General features: G+C 48.1%; 1 protein-coding gene across 1 annotated transcript in view; it reads left to right on the top strand.

Moving 5' to 3' along the window:
• The window catches only part of LOC143817516 (uncharacterized), a 77008-nt gene that overhangs the window by 45739 nt on the left and 4245 nt on the right, over positions 1-27024 (top strand). Inside the window, exons 4-8 of the mRNA XM_077298994.1 lie at positions 40-142; positions 366-451; positions 1148-1248; positions 18293-18363; positions 25692-25799. Coding sequence (XP_077155109.1) covers positions 40-142; positions 366-451; positions 1148-1248; positions 18293-18363; positions 25692-25799 — 469 coding nt within the window. The remainder of the gene's footprint in view (positions 1-39; positions 143-365; positions 452-1147; positions 1249-18292; positions 18364-25691; positions 25800-27024) is intronic.

The following is a 27024-nucleotide window of genomic DNA, read 5'->3' as shown; positions in this document are numbered from 1 at the left end:
CTTAACCATTCTGATCCTTCTCCATCATTGTCTCCTCAGACCTGTGCCGGTGATGGTTGCAGACATAAAGCAAGGAGTGGGATCGAACTTTGGGGCAGAAAAGTTGGGGGAACTGTTGCGACTTCTCCCAGAAAAAAATGAGGTAAGTGGATGAGCTGTACAGAGAGCTTCTCCATAACCTGAGGTCATCACCTATAAGAACAGTTCCCAGCAGACCTCACATCTGCCCTTCATACAAGACCATCCACGTATAGCCTCCCCTCGAGTACAGTTTGATGGCCTCAGCTGCCTCCCTTGGAGTATAGTGTGATGGCCTCAGCTGCCGTATAGCATGATGTCCTCTACTTTTCTCATTTGTGATACAGTTGAAGAGACTTCGAGCCTTTAAAGGAGACAGAAGCCGCTTGTCTGATCCAGAACTTTTTATGGTGATGTTGGTTGAAATTCACAGGTGAAATTAGACGACAGTTATCCTCTTACTGACCCCATGTCCTCTCGACCCACAAACACAATGTCCTCTTCAGCCCATCACTCAGTCACACGCTGACCTTTATTTACTTTCCACTCCCATCTCTAATCTCTCATCTCTCTCCTTACTAATTCTCCTCTCTGGGCCTGCCGGCCCCTGCCCTCGCCTCCTCTCTGGGCCCCTGCCCCCACTTCCTCTCTCTGGGCCTGCCTGCCCCCGCTTCTTTTCACTGAGCCAGCCTGCCCCCTCCCTTGCTTTCTCTCTCTGGGCCCGCCGGCCCCCACCATCGCCTCCTCTCTGGACCCGTCTGCCCCAACCCTCGCTTCTTTTCTCTGGGCTGGCCGGCCCCTTCTCTTGCTTCCTCTCTCTGGGCCCACCTGGCCCTCACCTCCTCTCTGGGCCCGCCTGCCCCCACCCTCGATTCCTTTCTCTGGGCCTGCCTGCCCCCTCCCTCGCTTCCTCTCTCTGGACCCGCCTGGCCCTCACTTTCTTTCTGAGTCTGCCTGCCCCCGCCCTCGCTTCCTCTCTGGACCCTCCTGCCCCAACCCTCGCTTCCTCTCTCTGGGCCCACCTGCCCCCACCCTCGCTTCCTCTCTCTGGGCCCCCCGGTCCCCACCCTCTCCTCCTCTCTGGGCCCTCTGGCTCACTAGTTCATTGACCCTCATTTTTCATTTCTAGTTTCCATCGGAGGCTTCAAGTAATGATCCTGAAGGAAGAATTCTTTCCACAGCTGAATTCCTTGAAGCAAGCAGTGGAGGTGCAGATGGCGGCTGCTACTGGTGAGGTTTGTGGTCTTCTGGACCATTTGTTCTACACTAGTGTTCACAATAATAGCCGTGTGTTCACAAACATGAGTTATCTCAGTCTTTACACTGGTCTTTATCTCCAGCATTGGGAACATTGCACGCTGTTTTCTAATTCACAACATGAAGAAAAATGTAGATAATCTTTATCTGCTTCACAGAAAATAACAGAAAATGAACATTGTCCGTTCTAATAAACAACAGTGTCTGCATGTTTCTTTACTATTCTTTGAGGATTTATCATGCCTGAGAATCACGAACCTATTTAGTTTTACCCACAGTTTTTTAGAACGGCTTCACATCTATGTTGCATGGAGTCACCCAACTTCTGGCCCCGGTCACCTGTTATTCCAGCCCAGAATGCTCAGACTACATCCCACTATTTTTTGCCATTGGCCTTGTCTCAGTAATGGCATTTTTGATGTCACCCCACAAGTATTCTATGGCATTAAGGTCTGGGGATCGGGTTGGCCATTCCATTACCTCAATTTTGGTGGACTGGAATCAGGATTTTGATGGTTTACTGGTGTGTTTAGGGTTGTTGTCTTGTAGTAACCCCCATTTCAAGAGCATATCCTCTTCTGTGTAAGGTAACAAGACGTCTTTGAGTATTATAATATCTGCAAACTGGTCCATGATCCCCAGTATGTGGTGAATAGGTCCGGCACCATAGTAAGAGAACCATGCCCATATCATGATGCTTGCACCACCATGCTTCACTGTCTTCAGAGTTTACTGTGGCATGAATGCAGAGTTTGGGGGTCGTCTGAACTGTCTGCAGGATTTGGACCCAAAAAGAACAATTTTACTTTCCGCAGGTCACAAAATGTTTCTCCATTTCTCTTTGGACCAGTTGATGTGTTCTTTGGCACATTGTATCCTCTTCAGTACATGTCTGTTTTTTAACAGCGGGACTTTGCGGGGACTTCTTGGTAAGAGTCTAACGTCACACAGACCTCATCTAACTGTCACAGTACTCAAAGGTAACGTGAGACTGTCTGTGATGATCCTGGAGCAGATCACTGGTAACGTGAGACTGTCTGTGATGATCCTGGAGCAGATCACTGGTAACGTGAGACTGTCTGTGATGATCCTGGAGCTGATCATTGGTAACGTGAGACTGTCTGTGATGATCCTGGAGTCGATCATTGGTAACGTGAGACTGTGATGATCCTGGAGCCGATCACTGGTAACGTGAGACTGTCTGTGATGATCCTGGAGCAGATCACTGGTAACGTGAGACTGTGATCATCCTGGAGCCGATCACTGGTAACGTGAGACTGTCTGTGATGATCCTGGAGCAGATCACTGGTAACGTGAGACTGTCTGTGATCATCCTGGAGCCGATCACTGGTAACGTGAGACTGTCTGTGATCATCCTGGAGCCGATCACTGGTAACGTGAGACTGTGATCATCCTGGAGCCGATCACTGGTAACGTGAGACTGTGATCATCCTGGAGCCGATCACTGGTAACGTGAGACTGTCTGTGATGATCCTGGAGTCGATCACTGGTAACGTGAGACTGTGATCATCCTGGAGCCGATCATTGGTAACGTGAGACTGTCTGTGATGATCCTGGAGTCGATCACTGGTAACGTGAGACTGTGATGATCCTGGAGCAGATCACTGGTAACGTGAGACTGTCTGTGATCATCCTGGAGCCGATCACTGGTAACGTGAGACTGTGATCATCCTGGAGTCGATCATTGGTAACGTGAGACTGTGATGATCCTTGAGCCGATCACTGGTAACGTGAGACTATCTGTGATGATCCTGGAGTCAATCATTGGTAACGTGAGACTGTGATCATCCTGGAGCCGATCATTGGTAACGTGAGACTGTCTGTGATGATCCTGGAGTCGATCACTGGTAACGTGTGACTGTCTGTGATGATCCTGGAGTCGATCATTGGTAACGTGAGACTGTGATCATCCTGGAGTCGATCACTGGTAACGTGAGACTGTGATCATCCTGGAGCCGATCATTGGTAACGTGAGACTGTCTGTGATGATCCTGGAGTCGATCACTGGTAACGTGAGACTGTCTGTGATGATCCTGGAGTCGATCATTGGTAACGTGAGACTGTGATCATCCTGGAGTCGATCACTGGTAACGTGAGACTGTCTGTGATGATCCTGGAGTCGATCATTGGTAACGTGAGACTGTGATCATCCTGGAGCCGATCACTGGTAACGTGAGACTGTGATCATCCTGGAGCCGATCACTGGTAACGTGAGACTGTCTGTGATGATCCTGGAGTCGATCATTGGTAACGTGAGACTGTGATCATCCTGGAGCCGATCACTGGTAACGTGAGACTGTGATCATCCTGGAGCCGATAACTGGTAACGTGAGACTGTCTGTGATGATCCTGGAGTCGATCACTGGTAACGTGAGACTGTGATGATCCTGGAGCAGATCACTGGTAACGTGAGACTGTCTGTGATCATCCTGGAGCCGATCACTGGTAACGTGAGACTGTCTGTGATGATCCTGGAGTCGATCACTGGTAACGTGTGACTGTCTGTGATGATCCTGGAGTCGATCATTGGTAACGTGAGACTGTGATCATCCTGGAGTCGATCACTGGTAACGTGAGACTGTGATCATCCTGGAGTCGATCATTGGTAACGTGAGACTGTGATCATCCTGGAGTCGATCACTGGTAACGTGAGACTGTCTGTGCTGATCCTGGAGTCGATCATTGGTAACGTGAGACTGTGATCATCCTGGAGCCGATCACTGGTAACGTGAGACTGTCTGTGATGATCCTGGAGTCGATCATTGGTAACGTGAGACTGTGATGATCCTGGAGCAGATCACTGGTAACGTGAGACTGTCTGTGATCATCCTGGAGCTGATCACTGGTAACGTGAGACTGTGATCATCCTGGAGCCGATCACTGGTAACGTGAGACTGTCTGTGATGATCCTGGAGTCGATCATTGGTAACGTGAGACTGTGATGATCCTGGAGCAGATCACTGGTAACGTGAGACTGTCTGTGATGATCCTGGAGTCGATCATTGGTAACGTGAGACTGTGATGATCCTGGAGCCGATCACTGGTAACGTGAGACTGTCTGTGATCATCCTGGAGCTGATCACTGGTAACGTGAGACTGTGATCATCCTGGAGTCGATCACTGGTAACGTGAGACTGTCTGTGATGATCCTGGAGTCGATCATTGGTAACGTGAGACTGTGATCATCCTGGAGTCGATCACTGGTAACGTGAGACTGTGATCATCCTGGAGCCGATCATTGGTAACGTGAGACTGTCTGTGATGATCCTGGAGTCGATCATTGGTAACGTGAGACTGTGATGATCCTGGAGTCGATCACTGGTAACGTGAGACTGTGATGATCCTGGAGTCGATCACTGGTAACGTGAGACTGTGATCATCCTGGAGCCGATCACTGGTAACGTGAGACTGTGATCATCCTGGAGTCGATCACTGGTAACGTGAGACTGTCTGTGATGATCCTGGAGTCGATCATTGGTAACGTGAGACTGTGATCATCCTGGAGTCGATCACTGGTAACGTGAGACTGTGATCATCCTGGAGCCGATCATTGGTAACGTGAGACTGTCTGTGATGATCCTGGAGTCGATCACTGGTAACGTGAGACTGTCTGTGATGACCCTGGAGTCGATCATTGGTAACGTGAGACTGTGATCATCCTGGAGTCGATCACTGGTAACGTGAGACTGTCTGTGATGATCCTGGAGTCGATCATTGGTAACGTGAGACTGTGATCATCCTGGAGCCGATCACTGGTAACGTGAGACTGTGATCATCCTGGAGCCGATCACTGGTAACGTGAGACTGTCTGTGATGATCCTGGAGTCGATCATTGGTAACGTGAGACTGTGATCATCCTGGAGCCGATCATTGGTAACGTGAGACTGTCTGTGCTGATCCTGGAGTCGATCATTGGTAACGTGAGACTGTGATCATCCTGGAGCCGATCACTGGTAACGTGAGACTGTCTGTGATGATCCTGGAGTCGATCATTGGTAACGTGAGACTGTGATGATCCTGGAGCAGATCACTGGTAACGTGAGACTGTCTGTGATCATCCTGGAGCTGATCACTGGTAACGTGAGACTGTGATGATCCTGGAGCAGATCACTGGTAACGTGAGACTGTCTGTGATCATCCTGGAGCCGATCACTGGTAACGTGAGACTGTCTGTGATGATCCTGGAGTCGATCATTGGTAACGTGAGACTGTGATCATCCTGGAGCCGATCACTGGTAATGTGAGACTGTGATGATCCTGGAGCCGATCACTGGTAACGTGAGACTGTCTGTGATCATCCTGGAGCTGATCACTGGTAACGTAAGACTGTGATCATCCTGGAGCCGATCACTGGTAACGTGAGACTGTGATGATCCTGGAGTCGATCACTGGTAACGGGAGACTGTGATCATCCTGGAGCCGATCACTGGTAACGTGAGACTGTGATCATCCTGGAGTCGATCACTGGTAACGTGAGACTGTCTGTGATGATCCTGGAGTCGATCATTGGTAACGTGAGACTGTGATCATCCTGGAGTCGATCACTGGTAACGTGAGACTGTGATCATCCTGGAGCCGATCATTGGTAACGTGAGACTGTCTGTGATGATCCTGGAGTCGATCATTGGTAACGTGAGACTGTGATGATCCTGGAGCAGATCACTGGTAACGTGAGACTCTGTGATCATCCTGGAGCTGATCACTGGTAACGTGAGACTGTGATCATCCTGGAGCCGATCACTGGTAACGTGAGACTGTGATGATCCTGGAGCAGATCACTGGTAACGTGAGACTGTCTGTGATGATCCTGGAGTCGATCACTGGTAACGTGAGACTGTGATCATCCTGGAGCCGATCACTGGTAACGTGAGACTGTGATCATCCTGGAGTCGATCACTGGTAACGTGAGACTGTCTGTGATGATCCTGGAGTCGATCATTGGTAACGTGAGACTGTGATCATCCTGGAGCCGATCATTGGTAACGTGAGACTGTCTGTGATGATCCTGGAGTCGATCACTGGTAACGTGAGACTGTGATCATCCTGGAGCCGATCACTGGTAACGTGAGACTGTCTGTGAAGATCCTGGAGCCGATCATTGGTAACGTGAGACTGTCTGTGATCATCCTGGAGTCGATCATTGGTAACGTGAGACTGTCTGTGATGATCCTGGAGTCGATCACTGGTAACGTGAGACTGTCTGTGATGATCCTGGAGTCGATCACTGGTAACGTGAGACTGTGATCATCCTGGAGCCGATCATTGGTAACGTGAGACTGTCTGTGATGATCCTGGAGTCGATCACTGGTAACGTGAGACTGTGATGATCCTGGAGTCGATCATTGGTAACGTGAGACTGTGATCATCCTGGAGCCGATCATTGGTAACGTGAGACTGTCTGTGATGATCCTGGAGTCGATCACTGGTAACGTGAGACTGTCTGTGATGATCCTGGAGTCGATCATTGGTAACGTGAGACTGTCTGTGATGATCCTGGAAACGATCACTGGCTGAGCCTTTGCCATTATGACTATTCTTCCATCCATTAGAATGGTTGTCTTCCATTTTCTTCAACATCTCTCCGGTTTGGCTTTCCATTATAAAGCATTGGAGATCATTTTAGCTGAACGGCCGATCACCATCTACACTTCTTTATAAGTTTTACCTTCTCCAATCAATATTTCTGCTCAAAGTATGCTGTTCTTCTGAGCAGTGTCTCCAACGACCCATATTTCTCAGGCTTTCAAGGAGAAATACATGCACAAAATGTCCTGGCTTCACCCTAAATAAGGGCCCCCTAATTCACACCTGTGTCTAGTGATCAGTGAATTTGTTCGGAAAACGATCACTAAACATACATTCGGCACAAATATGGCACATTCGGATTTGTGATCGGAAACACGAGCAAAATGTTATAAAATCGGAAACACGAGCAAAATGTTATAAAATCAGTAACATTCTGTAAAAGTTCGGGAAAATATTTGCGTTGCCACAAAAGTATTTTCAGCACATTAGCAACGATAATAGTGGTGTATCATGAGCGTTTGGCACGTGTTTGATGAGGGGAGGGGGTTTGCAGAGCTCAGAGGCGCGGCGTTCTTGTAAAGTCATTTTTTTCTTTGGCTAGCCGCAATATGCGCAAAGTTATCAGGGCGCAGGAAATATCCACAATGTCCTGACACAACGGCTTGTGTCATTGGCTGCTGAAATCATGTCCCTCTCCATATAAATAGTGGACATCTTGTTTTTGACACTAACAGCGCAGTGAGGCTGCTCCTGACGCTGGCACTGTTGGCAGCAAGATTTTAGCTAGTTAGTTAGGTGGTTGTATATCAGTCAGATTGTGTAGCTAGATAGTGTCCAGTGTGGCTGTTATATTAAAGGTACCTTCACACGAAGCGACGCTGCAGCGATAGCGACAACGATGCCGATCGCTGCAGCGTCGCTGTTTGATTGCTGGAGAGCTGTCACACAGACCGCTCTCCAGCGACCAACGATGCCGATGTCCCCGGGTAACCAGGGTAAACATTGGGTTGCTAAGCGCAGGGCCGCGCTTAGTAACCCGATGTTTACCCTGGTTACCAGCGTAAAAGTAAAAAAAACAAACAGTACATGCTCACCTGCGCGTCCCCCAGCATCTGCTTCCTGACACTGACTGAGCGCCGGCCCTAACAGCAGAGCGGTGACGTCACCGCTGTGCTTTCACTTTCACTTTAGGGCCGGTGCTCAGTAAGCCCTGCGCTTGGTAACCCGATGTTTACCCTGGTTACCAGTGTAAAACATCGCTGGTATCGTTGCTTTTGCTTTCAAACACAACGATACACAGCGATCGGACGACCAAATAAAGTTCTGGACTTTATTCAGCGACCAGCGACATCACAGCAGGATCCTGATCGCTGCTGCGTGTCAAACTAAACGATATCGCTGCAACGTCACGGATCGCTAGTGATATCGTTACAAAGTCGTTTCGTGTGAAGGTACATTTACCTTCCAGCATTTTCTTTCTATTTTGGCCATTACTGAGGTCCACAGACAAAGCCAGCAGGGCACATGTCCTACACGTGTGTTGTGCGCTGCTTCTATTGTGCTCCATGCACGAGTATAGCATTCTAAATAATATGACATCTCTAGCTAAATGTGAGACAGCCGTGATATGAACCTGTCTGCAGACCTAAGGCACATTAAAAAAAATTATAATTTTTCAGTTGCAAAAAATTAGACAACCCGCCGTATAACACTTTGTCATTTGGTTGGGTTGAAATTAAGCTGTAGAGGCCTGATCCAGAGGCCACAAACAAACTCTTCTGTTGTTCACGTCATACAGTAGGGGACCTGACTATAAATTAGTTTGTAGCATACAGTGTGTTACAGACCTGATTCAGACTCTAATTTTTTGTTGCTAATACTGTGCTCCTACCACATGACTGAGCAAGGTTGTAGTGGAAAGGGAGTTAGACTTGGTGTTCAAGATGTATGTGGGGTAGGTGGTAATGTTTGTGAAAGCACTAGTGAAGCAATGTCACGTCCTATACAAAGACAACTTATGTTACTGGACAGTCTATACACTACTATCTTTCTTTCAAAGATGCACAGCGGTATGCCTTGTTGATGATGCCCAGAAAGAGCATGTACTCAAGTGGATGGCAAGCGCAGCTTCAAGTGGCCTCTCCTCCGCTTCCTCCACCTCAACATCACACTCAGTACAGTCTGCAGAGATGGCACCCAAATTCCTCTTGCTTCCCCCCACGTCCCAACTATTGAGTCGTTCAACTGACTGTATGGAACCACAGATGGGTGAGTCTGAAGAGCTGTTTACACATTCTATGCCATGCTCATCAGAAGTGTACTCAAAAGCTTTGCAGAGTCAAGAGGAGGAAATCTGCACCGATGCCCAACATTTTTTTAGCTTGGATCCGAGGCAGGAAGAAGTACGGTCCAAACAGCTTTCAAACCCTTGTCATCGGATGTTAACCCCGGGAGGAAGTGATCATGATGAGTTTCAGATATCTGAGGCTCACGAGGACTGTACTGTGCTGTCAGGGCAAGAAGAGGAGGAGGGTGACTCCAAGGGCGAGGGATGTGATAACACAGAGGATGATGATGTGTTAGATCCCAGTTGGCGTGAACATAGAGGAACACAGTTGAGTAGGTCATCTGAAGAGAAAGACGAGGAGGTTACATTGCAGACACGAAGTGATGCAGCCATGACAAGCAATGAATCCTCAGCCACAACTGTGACTAGCAGCATCCGTGGGTCTGCAGCTCGCAGGGGTGGCAAGGGTTTGCCTAGCTTGCATCTTTTTTTACTTCAAAGGATGAGCCAACTCATGTAATCTGCCAACTTTGCAAAAAAACTGAGTAGAGGTAAAAAGAACAATAATTTGACTACTGCATGTATGAACCTTCACATGAGCAATCAACATGCTTTACTGTGGGAATCCCACTGTGCAGAAATGCGGACCAGTGGTCCTCAACAACCATCAGGCACCCCATCAATTGCTGCTTCTGCTTTTTCCTTCTCCTTTGTTACCGTGCCAACTATTAAGATGCTGGTATTCGACTGCAGAACCTTCGGTTCTTTACCCGCTCCAGTCACGCTGCTGTCTGCTGTAATGGAAGTGAATATGCCTGCTGTTTTTGACCGATCTTGGAGAACGAGCACACCACAAGTTTCTCAATCCACCGTAACATCTCCGCCTGCACCTCTCTCATGGTCCAGGAGTTTGTCCGGTTCACCATACTCCGCCCTCTCTCAGCACTGCAGCAAGCCCATGGTTCCGCTGTTGTGGTCATGTAAAAGATTTTACTCCTACGCATGACAAAGCTAAGAGGTTGAACTTCACCATCTCCAATATGTTGGCCATGGAAATGCTGCCTTTCCATGTGGCAGATACAGACGGTTTCCAAAAGCTGTTGGTCGTCGCAGTCCCACAGCACCAATTGCCCAGTCGCCATTACTTTTCTAAGAAAGCTGTGCATCCACTACACCAGATTATCACAGACAATATCATCCTTTCCTTGACAAAATCTGTCTGCCAGGGTGCATTTCACTGCAGAAACTTGGATGAGTAAGCATGGCCAAGGGTATTACATCTCGCTGACTGGGCACTGGGTGACTCTGGTGGCTGTGGGGACAGGTGCTGCTCTAAAAGTCTTGGAATCCCCAAGGCTTGGAGGACAAACCTCTACATTTAACACTTCTCCAATGCTTCTGCCTCCTCTATCTCCTCTAGGGCCTCTGCCTGCACTCCCAACCTCTGCCTTAATGAGAGACGCGTTCCAACAGTACAGAGCGAATCCCCACCACCTCCAAACTGAGCAGCCAGGGCTCATTGCCATCAGGCAGTATTAAAATTGATATGCCTTGGAGATCGCAGTCATACAGCTGAAGAGTTGTGGACAGCTCTCCAGGCTGAGTTTGATCAATGGCTGTCTCCGCTGAACCTGCATCCAGGGAAGGCAATGTCTGATAACACTGCGAACCTGGTGGCGGCCGTATGGTGAGGCAAGCTCACACATGTGCCTCGCATGGCTCATGTCCTCAACCTGGTGGTAAGGTTTTTTCACCGCCACTATCCTGACCTGGTTGAGCTTCAGAAACCACGTAAGCTGTGTGCTCATTTCTTCCGTTCGCACCCCTATGGTTGGTCATTGATTTGCATCGATACAGAGGTCTTTGTCCATGCCAGTTAATGGGTTGATATGCGATGAGCTGACACGGTGGAATTCCACTCTGCACATGTTGTAGCGACTGTGGCAGCAGCAACGAGCCCTGATGCAGTATGCTGTGTTGTATTGCCTGGACTAACACAGTACGGATTTGGCGCATATCACGATTAAAAAAGAAAAGAATGTCCAGCTTCACCGAGTCCGTAAAAAAGAGTTTTCTTTATTCACAAACTTTAAACATGGAGGATACAGACTTCAGCACGAACCATATGGGTAAGAATCGCAACGCGTTTCTGGAGACTAAGCTCCCTTAATCATTGTCATGATTAAGGGAGCTTAGTCTCCAGAAACTCATTGCGATTCTTACCCATGTGGTTCGTGCTGAAGTCTGTATCCTCCATGTTTAAAGTTTGTGAATAAAGAAAACTCTTTTTTACGGACTCAGTGAAGCTGGACATTCTTTACTTTTTTGGACTTTATACGCCTGGACACAGCGGGTCCATGCTCCCGAGGTTTGGTTTATGCATCACAGGTGAGCTGGTTTATATTCCTTCTTTTTAAGCATATCACTTTTACAGAGTGGGCACAGATTAAGGACCTCTGCACCCTTCTGCACAGTTTCGAAATGGCTACGAAGATGGTTAGTGCTGACGACTGGAGAAGACTTTGAATAGCCTGAGGGAGGAGATGGTGGTGCCAGAAGAAGAGAAAGCAGAGGAGGCTGCGGAAGGGATAACATAGTCTTGGACTTAAGGTACCGTTACATTAAGCGACGCTGCAGCGATATCGACAACGATGCCGATCGCTGCAGCGTCGTTGTGTGGTCGCTGGGGAGCTGTCACACAGACCGCTCTCCAGCGACCAACGATGCCGAAGTCCCCGGGTAACCAGGGTAAACATCGGGTTACTAAGCGCAGGGCCGCGCTTAGTAACCCGATGTTTACCCTGGTTACCAGTGTAAATGTAAAAAAAACCAAACAGTACATACTCACCTTCTGCTGTCTGTCACACGTCCCTCGCCGTCTGCTTCCCGCACTGACTGTGAGTGCCGGCCGGAAAGCAGGGCACAGCGGTGACGTCACTGCTGTGCTCTGCTTTCACTTTACGGCCGGCGCTCAGTCACGGATCGCTATCGTTATCGTTGTAAAGTCGCTTAGTGTGAAGGTACCTTTAGAGACAATCGTCGCACAGGCGTGTGCCAAGGGAGGGTGAATTACTGTGATCGGGGGGGGATGGGCAGGTGATAACAGACAAACTGTTAGTGAAGGTGCAAGATCAGTAGAACAAATGGAGGAGGAAGAGGTAATGGGCGAGCTACTGCCAGATGAAGAGGATAATCCTCGCCTCTGTTGTTTGTAGTTGGTGGAAGGGGACGGAGGTAATGAACCTCATTGTTACCCAGCCACCAACACAGCATGGGCTTGAACACCATGGTAGAGGCCGACATATGAGTGCCTTCTTGCTGCACTATTTGCAACATGATCCCCATATAGTAGTGATTAGGTATACTGCTGACTACTGGGTTGCCACTTTATTAGATCCACGTTATAAAACCAAATTTTGCCAGACTCTTCCCACCCTAGAAAGGGACCCGTGAATGCTGGAGTATCAAAACACACTTTTACGCTACCTTAAGAGAGCTTTTCCCCAAGACTGAAGTGAAGCCGTTAGCATTGCAGTCTTAGACTTCCAACCTCCAGCCCGTCAATTCGTCAACACCAAAACATTAGCAGCAGCAGTGGTGGAAGGGGAAGAAGCAATTCCTGTAAGTCCTTTGACACTTTTTTTTTTTTTAGACCATCTCGTGCACCAGCACAACAGAGTCCAAGACTTACACGTGAATGAATGGAGAGGATGGTGCAGGAGTATCTAGAACTGAATAGCAATACCATCAGGGAGGGTTTGGACCCTTTCACATTTTGGTCTTCCAATATGGATGCGTGGCCTGAGCTCACCTCACATGCCTTGAAGATTTTATCATGTTCGGCAGCCAGTGTTCTCTCAGAACGTGTCTTCAGTGCTGATGGTGGTGTCCTGATGCATAATCGCTGTTGGCTGTCCCCTGAAAGTGTAGACCTCCTAACTTTCATTAAAATGAACAAGTCATGGATGTCCAAGGACTTTTGCACCCCAATCGCAGACTGTACAGACTAGAGGATATTGCATTTTTTACTGTGATGCATTAATGTCCCGTAACTGCACTCTGTGATATCTTTAGTGTGGCTTCTGTGCTTGCTGCTGCTGCTGCTGATGTTAACACAAACTTGTGGAAAAGTGAACAGTCATGGTTGGTCTACATCTGCTGGGATAGCTGTAGTGGAAGACGTATCGGTCCCAATTATACTATTTATATTCTCGTGACAGTTATTCCACTTTGGTGCTGTCAGGCCCTCATTTTTTAAAATGTGAACACTCCTGGTTGGGTGTCCATCTGCTGGATTGGGTGTAATGGAAGAACTGTTGATCCCTATTATACTATGTATACTGTGGTGAAATTGATGCCACTTTGGTGTCTGCCAGTAATTTTTGGAAATGTAAACACTCCTGGTTGGGTTTCCTTCATGCATGTTGCCTGTAGCTGTAGGCCTCCACTTCCTTAATATAATAATAATAATAATAATAATAATAATAATCTTTATTTATATAGCGCGAACATATTCTGCAGCACTTCACAGTTTAACAGTTTCAAACACAACAGTCATAAGTAACAACGTTAACAATACAATAATTAAAGCACAATAAGCCGCCCCTGCTCGTGACAATCTACAATGAGGTGGGGGAGATGCAAAGTACAGGTGTGTATTTACAATGATGTATCTACAATGATGGTCCGGCCATCTTGAGGGAGTGGGGGAAAGATGGAGATAGTGAATGGGCTACAGATGCGCCCTTACACATAAAATGACTTTGATTAGGGAACGTGATAGGCCACTCTCAACAAATGTTTTGAGGGTGCACCTAAAACTATGCAAATTGTGGTCCTAATTTCTTGGGGTAGAGCATTCCAGAGGATTGGCGCAGCACAGGAGAAGTCTTGGAGTCGGGAGTGGGAGGTACGGATTAGTGCAGAGGTTAGTTGAAAGTCATTTGCAGAGCGCAGCGGTTGCCGATAGACAGAAATAAGGGAGATGTAAGGGGGTGCCGCACTGTGGAGAGCTTTGTGGGTGAGAACAAGTGCTTTGAATTGGATTCTATAATGAATGGGCAGCCAGTGTAACGACTGGCGAAGAGTGAACGAATCTGACTACCGATTAGCCAGGTAGATGACCCTGGCTGCTGCATTAAGGATGGACTGAAGAGGGAAAAGTCGAGTGAGGGGGAGGCCAATTAATAGAGCGTTACAGTAGTCCAGGCTGGAGTGGATTAGGGCAACGGTGAGGGTTTTTGTGGTTTCCATGGTGAGAAAAGGGCGGATTCTAGAGATGTTCTTTAGGTGTAGGCGGCACGAGCGGGCAAGAGATTGTATATGGGAAGTGAAGGAGAGATCGGAGTCAAACATAACACCCAGACAGCGTGCCTGCTGCCGGGGTGCCACCCACCGAGAGGGAAATGTCAGATTTAGGGCAGTTAGTAGACGGTGGGAGCAGAAGTTCAGTTTTGGAGAGGTTGAGTTTCAGATAGAGAGCGGACATGATGTCAGAGACTGCGGACACAGTCACTGGTGTTCTGTAGTACAGCGGGGGTAAGGTCAGAGGATCATGTGTATAGTTGTGTGTCATCAGCGTAAAGATGGTCCTGAAAGCCAAATCTGCTGATGGTCTGTCCAATTGGGGCCATGTAGAGAGAGAAGAGAAATGGGCCAAGGACTGAGCCCTGCGGTACCCAGACAGTGAGAAGAAGAGGGGATGAAATGGAGCCAACGAACGAAACACTGAAGGAGCGGTTAGAAATGAAGAGAACCAGGAGAGCAGTGTCCTTAATGCCTTGTGACTGGAGCCTAGAGAGTAGGAGAGGGTGGTCAACAGTGTCGAAAGCTTCAGAGAGGTCAAGAAGAATGAGCAGAGCGGGCACCGTTAAACTTTGCTGTCAGGTCATTGGTCACTTTGATGAGTGCAGTGTCTGTCGAATATAGGGGGCGGAAGTCAGACAGTGAAGGGTCTAGGAGAGAGTGGAGAGGTAACGAGTAAGGTGGGAGTAGACCAGGTGCTCCAAGAGTTTAGGGATGAAGGGGAGATTGGAGACTGGTCTGTAGTTGTTTGTGCAGGATGGGTCAAGAGAGTTTCCTTAAAGGGAATCTGTCACCTCATTTTGCCGCTATAAACCGCCATTAGGGGCTTATCTACAGCATTCTGTAATGCATTCTGTAATGCTGTAGATAAGCCCCCAATGTAACCTGAAAGATAAGAAAAACAAGTTAGATTATACTCACCCAGGGGAAGTCCGGGTCCGGCGCCTCCCATCTTTATACGATGTTGTCATCATCCTTGCTTCTGTCATGGCTCAAGCGTAATTCTCTGCCCTGTTGAAGGCAGAGCAAGGTTCTGCATTGCGCAGGTGCCGGGAAAGGTCAGAGAGGCCCAGCGCCTGCGCAATGCAGTACTTTGCTCTGCCCTCAACAGGGCAAATCAGTACGCCTGCGCAGAAGCCGCAACAGAAGCAAGGAAAAGGACGTCACCGTATGAAGATGGGAGGACCCGGACATGCGATGCCCATCAGACCCGAACTGCACCGGACCGCCCCGGGGTGAGTATAATCTATCTTTTTTTATCTTTCAGGTTACATCAGGGGCTTATCTACAGCATTACAGAATGCTATAGATAAGCCCCTGATTCCGGTGGCCACAGCTTATAGTGACAAAATGAGGTGACAGATTCCCTTTAATAATAGAGTAATGATAGTGTTTGACGGAGGAGGGGAAGATGCCCGAGGAGAGGGAGAGATTAAAGATTGTAGTTAGGAGAGTTGTGACGACTGAAGGAGATGTGAGGGAATGGGGTCGGTTGTGTATATAGTCGGACGAGGAGAGGAGCCTGGAGACTTCTTCTTCTGTGATGGATCGAATGTGGAGAGTGAGCCAGGGGAAATGCAGGGAGGGATGAGAGTCACAGCAGTTAGTGGCTGGGAGCGGATTTCCTGTCGGACATGATCTATTTTCTCTATAAAGTGGGAGGCCAGGTCATCAGCACAAATGTCTGTGATAGGGTCTTGTGGTTTTGGCCTGAGGAGGGAGTGAAAAGTGTCAAAAAGTTTCTTGGGGGTTGTTGGATAGTGAGGAGATCAGAGTGGTGAAGTAGGTCTGTTTGGCGAGGTGAAGGGCAGAGTTATAGGTCCTTAACATAAATTTGAAGTGTAAGAAGTCTTCTGGTGTGTGAGTTTTCCTCCATAAGCGTTCAGCACACCTGGAGCATCGCTGGAGAAATCGGGTTTGTGATGTGAGCCAGGGCTGTTTTCCTCTGTGCTTAGAGGTTCTGAGGGTGAGGGGAGCTACTTGGTCCAGGGTGCTTCTGAAAGTGTTATTGTAGTGGTGAACAGCCAGATCAGGACAGGAAAAAAAGATTGGGGACAGTGATGAGTGTAAGGAGTCTGTGAGTGTATGAGGGTTAATGGCATGTAGATTTCTGAATGTGTGGTAGGTAGGAGTGTGCTGGGGTGGGCGAGGAATTGAGCGCAAAGGAGAGAATGTTGTGGTCAGAGAGGGGAAGTAGTGAGTTATCTAGGTAGGAGATTGAACAGAGCCGGACAAAGACCAGGTCAAGGGTGTTACCGTCTTTGTGTGTCTCAGAGGTTGAGAGCTGTGAGAGGCCTAGAGAAGTGGTTAGTGATAGAAGCTGGGATGCAGATGTAGAAGTGGGGCTGTTAATGGGGATGTTGAAGTCTCCCAGGATAAGGGTTGAGGAGTTGAAGTGAGGCAGCCATGCTGAGAAATGGTCCAGGAAGTGGGTGGGTGAGCCTGGGGGCCGGTATATGACCGCTACTCTGAGGGAGAGGGGACGAAAGAGCCTGATAGTGTGGACCTCAAAAGAAGGGAATGAGAGTGATGGAGTTGGTGGGATGACCTGGAAGGTGCACTGTGGGGAGAGAAGTATGCCGACTGCACCACCAGGTCTGTTTGTGGGTCTCGGGGAATGGGAGAATTGTAAGCCACCATGTGAAATGGCAGCAGGGGAGACAGTGTCAGAACCCTGGATCCATGTTTCAGTGAGGGCCAACAGATTCAGACAGTTGTTCAGAAAGTAATTGTGCAGAAAAGGAAGTTTGTTACATACAGACCGTGGATTCCAAAGGGCACAATTGAAAGAAGGATATGAAGGAGTGCAAGTAATATTAATAAGATTAGTGTGGTTTTGATATGAGGTAGAATAGGGGTTGAGGTTGGGGGAAATATCAGAAGGAGTTAGGAGGATATAGAGCAAGTAGGTATTGGAATTGTAAGAAGTTTTTTTGTGCAATGTGTTTGGGCAAGATGGGCTGAGGTTTGGACACAACTACCCCTGTTACTATCCTTAGGTTTTTCTGACAATAGAAGTCTACAAGAATGATATTTGTGCCACCTGAGTGTAGCTCGGGATGAAAGCAGGTAGAGGTGTTCCATGTGGTATCAGGGCTCCCAGCACAGGAGGTCTACACCGATCCCTCACCCACCTCATCTGTGACGTTCATTGGAAAGCTGTAGATGCCGTCCCAGACCCCGATACCTCATGCCTGGCTGATTGCTGCAGTGCCATGCTACAGTTTGTACTCTGGGTGAATTGAGGCCACTTTTCTGGAGTCTGCCCCGAATTTAATGTGTTTTGGCCATATTTGGGGATGTTATAAAGTGTTGTGCATGCGTTTGTTTTTGCCTCCCATTGACATGAATGGAGTTTGGTAATGTTCAGCGAATATTGCAAATTTGGCGATCGTAATCCAAACCAAACATTGAATTATTCGCTCATTTCTACTCGTCTCTTCACAGAATGATTGACCTGACCAATTGATCTCCACACTGATATTATTGTGATCACCCACTTGTCAATTATTCTAATACACAGTCTGGTGGTTCTCTTATCTACTGCACCAGCTGGTAAATTGTGGGACACGTGGTGATATCATTTATACCAAACACACTGATTTATCTGCTCCGTTATGTTGGACGGAGAGTATTCTGAACACTACTGTATGTGAAAGATGAAGCCGCTTTGCTATTCTCTTTCCATTTTGCTAAAGTTTTTTTTTTTTTTTAAATTTCCACAATCAGAATAGAAGGTTGGAGTCCGTGTAAATCGGAGCCTAAACTCCAGACCCAACTCTTGGCTCTGCCCTAATAACTCAGGGGATCACACGAGACCCTGCGGTGCCCCCAGCCCTAATCCGCCCCCGCTCACCATTGTGTCCTGTCTGGTTTCAGAGCTGCTGCTGTGCGAGGATTTACACATCGTCATCCACCTGGTGCTGAAAGCTGGAAACTACATGAATGCTGTGAGTACCGCGGACCCCTGTGAGGACCCCGCGCCCCAAATATCCCAATGTTTGGGGTAACGTGGCAGCTAAACCTGGCCTCATCAAACGTCGCTCAATTGTTTTAATGTAAGATATGTAAATACTTTCAGGCCAAAAAATATCTTGTGAGCGACACGGCCATTGTCTCATCAGGAAAATGAAATCTGCAGCTTTTGGAGCAGTGAGACCCCTAAATGAGGCGAGATAATGAATGGGACGTGAGGATGGGGTGATGCCCCCGAAAAATGAGCCAGAGCAAAACTGTTTAGGGTATTGTTACAGATAGAGAGTGTGATAGGTGGTGTCTGCTGTCAGTCCTGCAGTACTCGGGGTGTCTGCTGTCCATCCTGCAGTACTCGGGGTGTCTGCTGTCAGTCCTGCAGTACTCGGGGTGTCTGCTGTCCATCCTGCAGTACTCGGGGTGTCTGCTGTCCGTCCTGGAGTACTCGGGATGTCTGCTGTCCATCCTGCAGTACTCGGGGTGTCTGCTGTCCATCCTGGAGTACTCGGGGTGTCTGCTGTCTGTCCTGCAGTACTCGGGGTGTCTGCTGTCCGTCCTGCAGTACTCGGGGTGTCTGCTGTCCGTCCTGCAGTACTCGGGGTGTCTGCTGTCCGTCCTGCAGTACTCGGGGTGTCTGCTGTCCATCCTGGAGTACTCGGGGTGTCTGCTGTCCATCCTGCAGTACTCGGGGTGTCTGCTGTACATCCTGCAGTACTCGGGGTGTCTGCTGTCCATCCTGGAGTACTCGGGGGTGTCTGCTGTTAGTCCTGCAGTACTCGGGGGGGGGGGGGGGGTGTGTCTGCTGTCAGTCCTGCAGTATTTGGGGATGTCTGCTGTCCGTCTTGCAGTACTCGGGGTGTCTGCTGTCCGTCTTGCAGTACTCGGGATGTCTGCTGTCCGTCTTGCAGTACTCGGGATGTCTGCTGTCCGTCTTGCAGTACTCGGGGTGTCTGCTGTCCATCCTGGAGTACTCGGGGTGTCTGCTGTCCGTCCTGCAGTACTCGGGGTGTCTGCTGTCCGTCCTGCAGTACTCGGGGTGTCTGCTGTCCATCCTGGAGTACTCGGGATGTCTGCTGTCCGTCCTGCAGTATTCGGGGATGTCTGTCCTCCGTCCTGCAGTACTCGGGGTGTCTGCTGTCCATCCTGGAGTTCTCTGGGATGTCGTCCTCCGTCCTGGAGTTCTCGGGGATGTCGTTCTCCGTCCGGCAGTACTCGGGGATGTCGTCCTCCGTCCTGGAGTACTTGGGGATGTCTGTCTTCCATCTGGCAGTACTCGTGGGGGTGTCTGCCGCCGGCCTGCAGTACACGGGGGAAGGGGGGGGTGATCTGCCAGCCGTCCTGCAGTACTTGGGGAGGGGGGTCTGCCATCTGTCCATCCTGCTGTACTTGGAGGGTGTCTGCTGTTTGTCCTGCTATACTTGTCTGTTAAAAGGCAGCAGTTCTCACACATCGTCGGAATTTGTCTGACGGAAGTGTAAGCAAAGTGGCCCATTAGCGACCCTGTGTATCTATCTATTTTTATTTTACATTGGGGAATACAGTATTTAAGAAGGGTGGTGTCCAAGTAGTAGACCACTCCTTTAATAGCGCAAGTTGATATAAACTCCTCTTTAAGTTAAGCAATGAGACGCTTAGCATGTTAGGATGATTATTTGCTTCCCATGGTGGTGCTCATACACTGCCGGTAAAATGGAGTATGATCTATGAGCTGTAGAAACATGATATTCACTTTTTGCATCCAAGTACCAACCCCGTCTCTTATCCAACTTGAGGCTTCTCTTTGTCTTCTGTCTCCCTCTCGACCCTTGCCTCATCTTCTGTCCCCCTCATGACATCACTCTCTTCTCCTGTCCACCTTATAACCTCTTCCTTGTCTTCTGTCCCTCTCGCTACCCCTCACTCATCTCCTGTCCACCTTGTGACCTCCCACTCATCTTCTGTCCCTCTCGCTACCCCTCTCTCATCTCCTGTCCACCTTGTGACCTTACCCTTGTCTTTTGTACCTCTTATTACCCCTCTCTCATCTCCTGTCCACCTTGTGACCTCCCACTCATCTTCTGTCCCTCTCGCTACCCCTCTCTCATCTCCTGTCCACCTTGTGATTTTCCTTCATGTGTAGTGCTGGATCTGGCACCCTGTAACTGAAGTTATTAGTTAAAACACAAACCGCTCCTCTTTAAAATGATCCTATTAAAGTAGGCGCCCACTCCCAAATTCAGATACTAAATTTTACACAACATCCTAGGTAAGTATACCACCACAGGATTAAGAGAGTGAATCAAAAAAGATAATTTTTATTAGATCAATAACATGATAAAATACAGAAGTAAAACAATTAGGAAAGGTGCAGAAAAAGAAAAGAGGGACTTTGGACGCAAAATAGTAAAATTTTCTGTCTGGTAAAATAACGTGACCCTACCTAGAGCTCCAAGTAGCCACAATGAGACTATAAGGGATTTTGTGCGAAGTGCTACAAACACTAGAATTAATTTTCGTCCTTTTAGTAAATAGCCTATACATTATAGCATATATGTAATCAATTTGCAGAGGCCAGAATGCAGACCTAGAATGTATATCCATCTTTTACCAAATTGGTATCTATAGTTAATAACGTGCATCCTGGAGAAGCAGGGCGAAACGTGCACGTCGGGGCAGAGGGACGGGACTCGTTTAAGGCTCTGTTACTCTGCCAGGATCCATGTAAAAAATGCTGAGATCTTCCTTTAGCACTATGTCACCGTACATTCAGAGTATCTCCCTTTGTGTTCTGTAACTTTGACAGTGTTCTGCTCCAGTACGAGACCTGTATGGTAATTTTCATTGTTTGCAGACCAGGATGCAGGATATTAACTAGAGATACCAATTTGGTAAAGATTGATATACATTTACTCCCGTAATCCTGTGGTGGTATACTTACCCAGGATGTTTTGTAAGAAGTCTAGTTGTAGATTTGCCGATCCGTTTCGGGAACATTTTTGATCCACTTATATTAATGGCACATGCTTTGCAGCCCATCCTATTCCTACTATGTGCCCTCTGAGATCTAGGACCAGGTGTGATTGATGGCAGCTGCCATCTTAGAATCAGTAGCATGACAGATCGTACAGGGAAAGGGGACTGTCGACTTCACTCACCTCTCGGGAGGGGAGAGAATGACCCAGCAGGGATTGGCTCTCTGGTGCCCACACCTACCTCCGGTCAGTCAGGGAACTGCACCGAGGGCAAATAGTCGCCGGAGAGGCTTACCGCGCCCCCAGTGAGGGGGGATATACATCACCAATCCAGGCTGAGGAGATATATACCTATACCTCCCGGCTGTCACTGTCAGGGCTCCTCAACAACACAGCACGGTATGCTGCCACCAGTTCCTCGTTAGATATAAGCCCGTCTGACACCAAGCTTATATCGGGTCAGAAACCAACCTTGTGGTAGCGTATAATAACCAATCGAGCGTGCGGAGGTGGGGATTCGAGATAAAAAAAGCAGCCCAAGATTAGTTTTGTATTTAATCGCCGAAAGGCACACTAGAAAGATACAGGTGTATATACAGCTCTGGCAAAAATTAAGAGACCACTGCAAAATGTTCAGTTTATCTTATTTTTCTCTTTATAGGTATATTTTTGAGTATAATGTAAATTGTTCTTTTATTCTAGAAACTACTGACAACATCTCCGAAGTTTCAAGCAATAAATTTTGTAATTTATTTTCTAAAAATAAAAAATGTTAAAAATAACAAAAAATGCATTGCTTGCAGACCTCAAATGATGCAAAGAAAACAAGTTCATAATCATTTAGAAACAACAATACTAATGTTTTACCCCAGGAAGAGTTCAGAAATCAATATTCTGTGGAATAACCATGATTGTTAATCCCAACTTTCATGCGTCTTGGCAGCTCTCCACCAGTCTCACACACTGCTCCTGGGTGACCTTATGCCACTCCTGGTACAATAATGTCAGCAGTTTTTCTTTGTTTGATGGCTTGTGACTATCCATCATCCTCCTGATTACATTCCAGAGGTTTTCAGTGGGGTTCAGGTCTGGAGATTGGGCTGCTCATGACAGGGTTTTGATGTGGTGGTCCTTCATTCACACCTTTATTGACCTAGCTGTGTGGCATGGCATTGTCCTGCTGGAAAAAGCAGTCCTCCGAGTTGGGGAACATTGCATGAGCAGAAAGAATCAACTGCAATAACCTTGTATGCGGCTTGATTCATACGTCCTTCACCAAGAACAACCTGCCCAATTCCACCCTTGCTGAAGCAACCCCAGATCATCACCGATCCTCCACCAAATTTCACAGTGGGTGCAAGACATCGTGGCTTGTACGCCTCTCCAGGTCTCCGTCTAACCATTAGACGACCAGGTGTTGGGCAAAGCTGAAAATTAGACTCATCAGAGAAGATTACCTTACTCCAGTCCTCTATGGACCAATCCTTATGGTCTTTGGCAAACTTCAGCCTGGCTTGCCTTTGCTTCACATTGATGAAAGCTTTTTTTCTAGCTTTACATGACTTGAGTCCTGCCTCTAGGAGCCTGTTACTAACTGTTCTTGCCGTTCTTCACCCCAGCTGCCATTTGCCATTCCTTTTGTAGGTCACTTTGACATCCTGCGGTTGCTGAGTGACATTCGATTAAGAGGAGGGTCATCCCGGTCAGTGGAGAGTTCGCCCTCTGCCGGTCTGTAGCTTTGTTGTCCCCAATGTCTGCTGCTTGACCTTGTTATAATGGACTGTTGTCTTAGAAATTTTAAGGATGGACGAAACATGATGCTCACTGTGTCCCTCTGCTAGTAAAGCCAGAATTGAGCCTTTATTTTCCTCACTCAGGACTTTTCTTTTCAACTCCTTTGGCATGGTTGTTGTTTTTTAATTCCTATTACTTTTGGGATATTCCTAGCACTTGTTTTGCCATCCAGCTTCTCCTACTGCAAGAGGATTGTGAACACCACAGCAGGGTTTTTATACTTTCCTTCATTAAATAAGCACATTAAGTAGAATGAGGCATCCTCTGGTTGGAATTCAACTGACCCTGGAATGGAATGGCTGTCAGACATGTAGAGAAGCTGATTTTTATGAAACTGTGCAGTGGTCTCTTAATTTTTGCCAGAGCTGTATATACAAGAACTAGCTCCATCCTACTCCCCCCATCCTGTCATGTGCTGCCCCCATCCTGTGCCCCCATTCTGTCATGTGCTGCTCCCATCCTGCGCCCATCCTGTCATGTGCTCCCATCCTCCACCCCCATCCTGCACCCCCATCCTGTCATGTGCTGCTCCCATCGTGCACAATCATTCTGTCATGAGCTGCTCCCATCCTGTGCCACCATTCTGTTGTAATGTGCTGCACCCATTCTGCCTGTTCCTGTTTCCATTCTGCCATGTTGCTCCCATCTTTCTCTCTCCGGCTCTACTGCCCGAGGGCGGCTGTGCTGAGTGCGGGGGCGGCTGTGCTGAGTGCGGGGGCGGCTGTGCTGAGTGCGGGGGCGGCTGTGCTGAGTGCGGGGGCGGCTGTGCTGAGTGCGGGGGCGGCTGTGCTGAGTGCGGGGGCGGCTGTGCTGAGTGCGGGGGCGGCTGTGCTGAGTGCGGGGGCGGCTGTGCTGAGTGCGGGGGCGGCTGTGCTGAGTGCGGGGGCGGCGGTGCATGGCGGTGCTGAGCGTGCGGGCAGCTGTGCTGGGGGCCTGAGGAGGCAGGGACACCGGCGCGCTGTGGGGGTCAGGTGCCGGAGTCGCCGCTAGCTCAGGCCCCTGGCACTTGCTATATTTACCTGTCCCCCGTTCCACCGCTCCGTCTTCCTGATCCTCTGGCTGTGACTGTTCAGTCAGAGGGTGGCGTGCATTAAGCGCGTCATCGCGCCCTCTGAACTGAACGTCACAGGCGTCCGCGCTTTCCGGCGCCATTTTCTTGAAGACACGCAGTGTGTCTTCAAGAAAATGGCGCCGGAAAGCGCGGACTGCGCAGGCGCCGATTCTGGGAGCAGGGGGACATTCATGGCCCGGAATCGCGTCGGTGGAACGGGACAGGTAAGTATTGCATACTCACCCTCCTGGCTCGTCCCTGCTTCTCCGTTGGAGATCGCGGTGTGCGTTCAGCGCTTACGCATACCGCGATCTCCTGGGTGCGTCACTCTGTGGGGTCCAGACTTGCGCAGTCTATAAAGGCTTTGGACAGAGTGATGCTCCCAGCGTTATATTATAGATAATATACAAGTATACAGTGAGGAGTGTACTACAAGGGTAGGATACAGATTACAATTACCATGTTATGCAGCATGTGATCACAAGTCCAAATCTTTTTTTATGTGATTCTCAGGCTGTATCAGCTAACGGGCCTCATGCCAGTAGAAGAATTGAGTCCAAAATGAGGAGCTGCCTATTATCCCCTAGGCTGCCCCCTCCCACATGCTGTGCTCACCCTGGCCTGAGCAGCCTCCTTCTCAACATATTTGAGAGCATGGTTTTCCGTCTGGAACTGTGGAGGCTCATAACTTTCCGCCTGAAGATCTAAATGGGACGGTGGCAGCGCCACTGGGTTCTTTTGGATTTTCTGTGCAGGGAAATCAAATACTGCTACTGTATTTATTTTCTGGTAGCTATGCTTTATAACCCAATAACGCAGAGTTGTAGAGGTGGCTGTCTGGTATGGGCTTGTGGGGAAAAGAATGCAGATTCCGATTAAGTGCTTGGCTAGGTTCAGAGATATTGCATTCTTTTATTATAGGTCATTTTCTAGATTCAATCTCAGAGCCTGGTGCTGTTGAGTCGGGGATCTGCGGTGCCAATATGTCAGTCCAACAAAGGAAGCCGGTTGGTAACCGCACAAGAGTTCACACCCCTGTGATAATTACTGGATGTGGTGCTGGGGGGACACAGGGTCTATGGCCTTTGGCCCCCCTGGAGAGAGTTTCAAAGGCCTATTTACTTGAGCTAATTAAAAAAAAAAACAAAAAAACATTGGTCTTCCTTGTCCAAGGAAGTGCCTTTGCTTGGGAATGAGGTCCCATTGTTCAGTGTATATTTGACTTCCCTTTTGGCCTGGGGGAATGTCAAAGGTGGGGGGCTGAGTTTGGAGCAAGAATTTTGTGCCAAACTGAATCTGATAGGGAATTCCATCAGATATCAAAATGATAACACTTAGATATTATTTTCTCATATCTCTTAAGTAGATAAAGCATACTTTTTTTACTATATAAAAGGATTTGGAACAATGTTCAATATTTTACGGCGCATTCATTTATCTTATATTGTACATTATTCGGCAACCCCCTATGAAGTCTATTCATTATGACTGCATGTTCTTTGCTTTGTAGGGTGGATACGCAGGGAGTGCAATGGGATTCCGCATGGGATCGCTTTTAAAACTGGCCGACACTAAAGCAAATAAACCGGGAATGAACCTGATGCACTTTGTAGCAGGGGTGAGTGGTGGCTTTGCTGTAGACAGGAGGGCTACATGTACCTTCCTGGCTATATACAAGGTGGGTTAGGAGTGGGCGATGGGGCCCTACTGTAGCGAAAATAACTATTTGATCCAAGTTTTCTCATCTACAAAGAATGGAGGAGAATCTAAAGATAAAATCCAGAAAAATCACATTGTAGGATTTTTACGATTAAATTTCATTTTATTGCATGAAATAAGTATTTGATCACCGACCAACCAGCAAGAATTCTGTCTTACAGTGTCAAACATTACTGTTAGTAATAGACTATGCATCATGGAAATCCTGCAGGCCATGCAAGATCCCACTGCTCACGCCAGCACATGTCCAGGCCCATTTGATGTTCGCCAATGACCATCTGGATGATCCAGAGGAGGCATGGGAAAAAGTCATTTGGTCAAATGAGCCCAAAATAGATACCAAAAAGTTCAACTCAACGCATCATGCTTGGAGAAAGCACGAGTACAACCCCAAGAACACCATCCCAACCGTGAAGCTTGATGGGGGAAAGATCATACTTTGGGGGTGCTTTTCTGCAAAGGGAACAGGACAACTGCACCGTAATGAAGGGAGAATGGATGGGGTCATGTATTGCAAGATTTTGGCCAACAACCTCCTTCCCTCAGTAAGAGCATTGAAGATGGGTTGAGACTGGGTCTTCCAACATGACAATGACCTGAAACAAACAACCAGGGCAACTAAGTAGTGGCTCCTTAAGAAGCATTTCAAGGTCCTGGAGTTGCCTAGCTAGTCTCCAGAGCTGAACACAATAGAAAATCTTTGGAGGGAACTGAAACTCCATGTTCCCCAATGACCGCCCCGAAACCTGAAAGATCTGTATGGAGGAGGGGGCCAAAATCCCTGCTGCAGTGTGCACAAACTTGGTCAAGAACTACAGGAAACATCTGACCCCTGTAATTGGAAACACAATTTTGGTTTCTGTACCAAATATTAAGTTTGGCTTTTCTATTGTCTCAAATACTTACAGTATTTCATGCAATAGCATGCTAATTAATTATATAAAAATCATACAATGTAATTTTCTGGATTTTATCTTTAGATTCTGTCTTCCACAGGTGACGTGTGTCTACGATAAACATTACAGACCTCTCCATTCTTTGTAGGGGGAAACCCTGCAAAATGCAGTGTATCAATTTTCCCCATTTTAGCTGGCTGCAAATAGACTGGGTGGAGGGTGGATCGA

The sequence above is a fragment of the Ranitomeya variabilis genome, chromosome 3 (genome assembly GCF_051348905.1).
Source record: "Ranitomeya variabilis isolate aRanVar5 chromosome 3, aRanVar5.hap1, whole genome shotgun sequence".
Taxonomy (NCBI): domain Eukaryota; kingdom Metazoa; phylum Chordata; class Amphibia; order Anura; family Dendrobatidae; genus Ranitomeya; species Ranitomeya variabilis.
The sequence above is the reverse complement of the archived record's forward strand: the minus strand, read 5'-3'. Positions and strand labels throughout refer to the sequence as shown.